This window comes from Tupaia chinensis, unplaced genomic scaffold (genome assembly GCF_000334495.1).
Source record: "Tupaia chinensis unplaced genomic scaffold, TupChi_1.0 Scaffold000104_1, whole genome shotgun sequence".
In the NCBI taxonomy this organism is placed as follows: Eukaryota; Metazoa; Chordata; class Mammalia; order Scandentia; family Tupaiidae; genus Tupaia; species Tupaia belangeri.
The window spans coordinates 825,506-826,784 of NW_006159568.1; the positions used below are offsets into that span (position 1 = coordinate 825,506).

The following is a 1,279-nucleotide window of genomic DNA, read 5'->3' on the forward strand; positions in this document are numbered from 1 at the left end:
TTTTCCACTCAGTTCGTTAGTTATGGAGCACAATAAACAGTTCCTATTAACTCCTGGCCCGGTGTGGGCTTCTTTATAACATCCATTACTCTTGAAAAGATTACTTGTGGTTCCCTTCTGATGTAACATCATTTTTATTAGGGAAAAACGGGACATACATAAAAGTGCATATATATCAATATATTTTCTTTACCCCCATCACCCAAGGAGAATTTTTTACATTTCCTAGCATCCACTCCTTCTGCTATGTGGTAACTGCACGTAAGCTTCTGTTTTCTTTAAAATTTAGGGTCACTGGCCACGTAAGCTGCTTATTGTTTCTAGAGACAAGTTGGGGCGTCTTCATCGATGTCTCGGCAGGCGCGATAACTCGGGGCTGCAGATTGTCTTGAGCGGGCAGACAGCTGCTGAGCCCGAGACAACCACATCGCAGGTGCGAGCGAGGGGTTCAGCGACCCGCCTGAAATCCCCCTACCGCCCCAGCACCGCGCACCGCGCGCTCCCGCCTCCCCCGCGCCACCCGACTCGTGCGGCTAATGCGCAGGCGCGAGGCAGCGAGAGCGGAAGCGGAAGTTCTGACGCGTCGGCTGGACACCTCGGCGACCAGTAGCCATGCGCGGCGTGGAGGAGCTAGGGCCTCGGCCCACAGCGACCCCGTGCGGGTGTGTTAAGCCGGCCCTGGAAACAGGTAACTTCTAGGAGACTGGCGGTGCGCCACTCAGGAGGCCTAGGCCCTGGCAGCGGACTTCACTGCAGGGAGGGACGTGAAATGCTACATCTGGAACCGACGTGCGTCATTCTGCGTATGGCTAAGGCACGGGTCACGTGCTCTGGCAACCACGTGATTGAGTGGAGCCGGATGACGTCATCTCACACGTTCCGTATCTGGTACCAGCTCTGTACTGTCTGCCCAGAGCAGGCACGTGTAGTGTAACCGCCTTTCTCTTGCGGAGTTTTATCTGCGTCCAGCTGGCGTCATGCGGGTTAAGAATTAATAAATGCCGTGACAGAGAGGCGTTCTGTGCCTCAGGAAATAAAGAGGGACAAGGAGGGAAGTTTGGAGGGAGGAATAGTTTTAAACCCAGCCTGGAAAGATAGGTGTGAGTTTGTGTCTCTTTAATATCTTTTTTTTGGGGGGGAGAGATTTTTCACTATAGGGCGCGTGCACTCCTCAGACAGACAGAGACAGACAGAAAGCGAGAAATCACCCCCCAGGGGGGATGGCCACACCGCAATCCCTTCTCCTCCATTCTCCTCTCGGGATCTTGGGCACGCACGC

The 1,279-nt window shown here is 53.8% G+C and overlaps 1 protein-coding gene across 5 annotated transcripts in view; it reads left to right on the forward strand.

Annotated features, from left to right (window-relative positions):
* Positions 1-402: 402 nt before the first annotated feature.
* TRMO (tRNA methyltransferase O) overlaps positions 403-1,279 on the forward strand; it is an 11,880-nt gene continuing 11,003 nt past the window's right edge. The window contains exon 1 of one of the 5 annotated variants that reach the window (XM_006143711.3): positions 403-688. In XM_006143711.3, the coding sequence (XP_006143773.1) occupies positions 613-688 (76 nt within the window). In that variant the 5' untranslated portion in view covers positions 403-612. Of the gene's footprint in view, positions 689-847; positions 1,101-1,279 lie in introns of those variants that run through there. The other 4 variants (XM_014586002.2, XM_027770026.1, XM_006143712.3 and 1 more) reach the window with 4 other exon arrangements.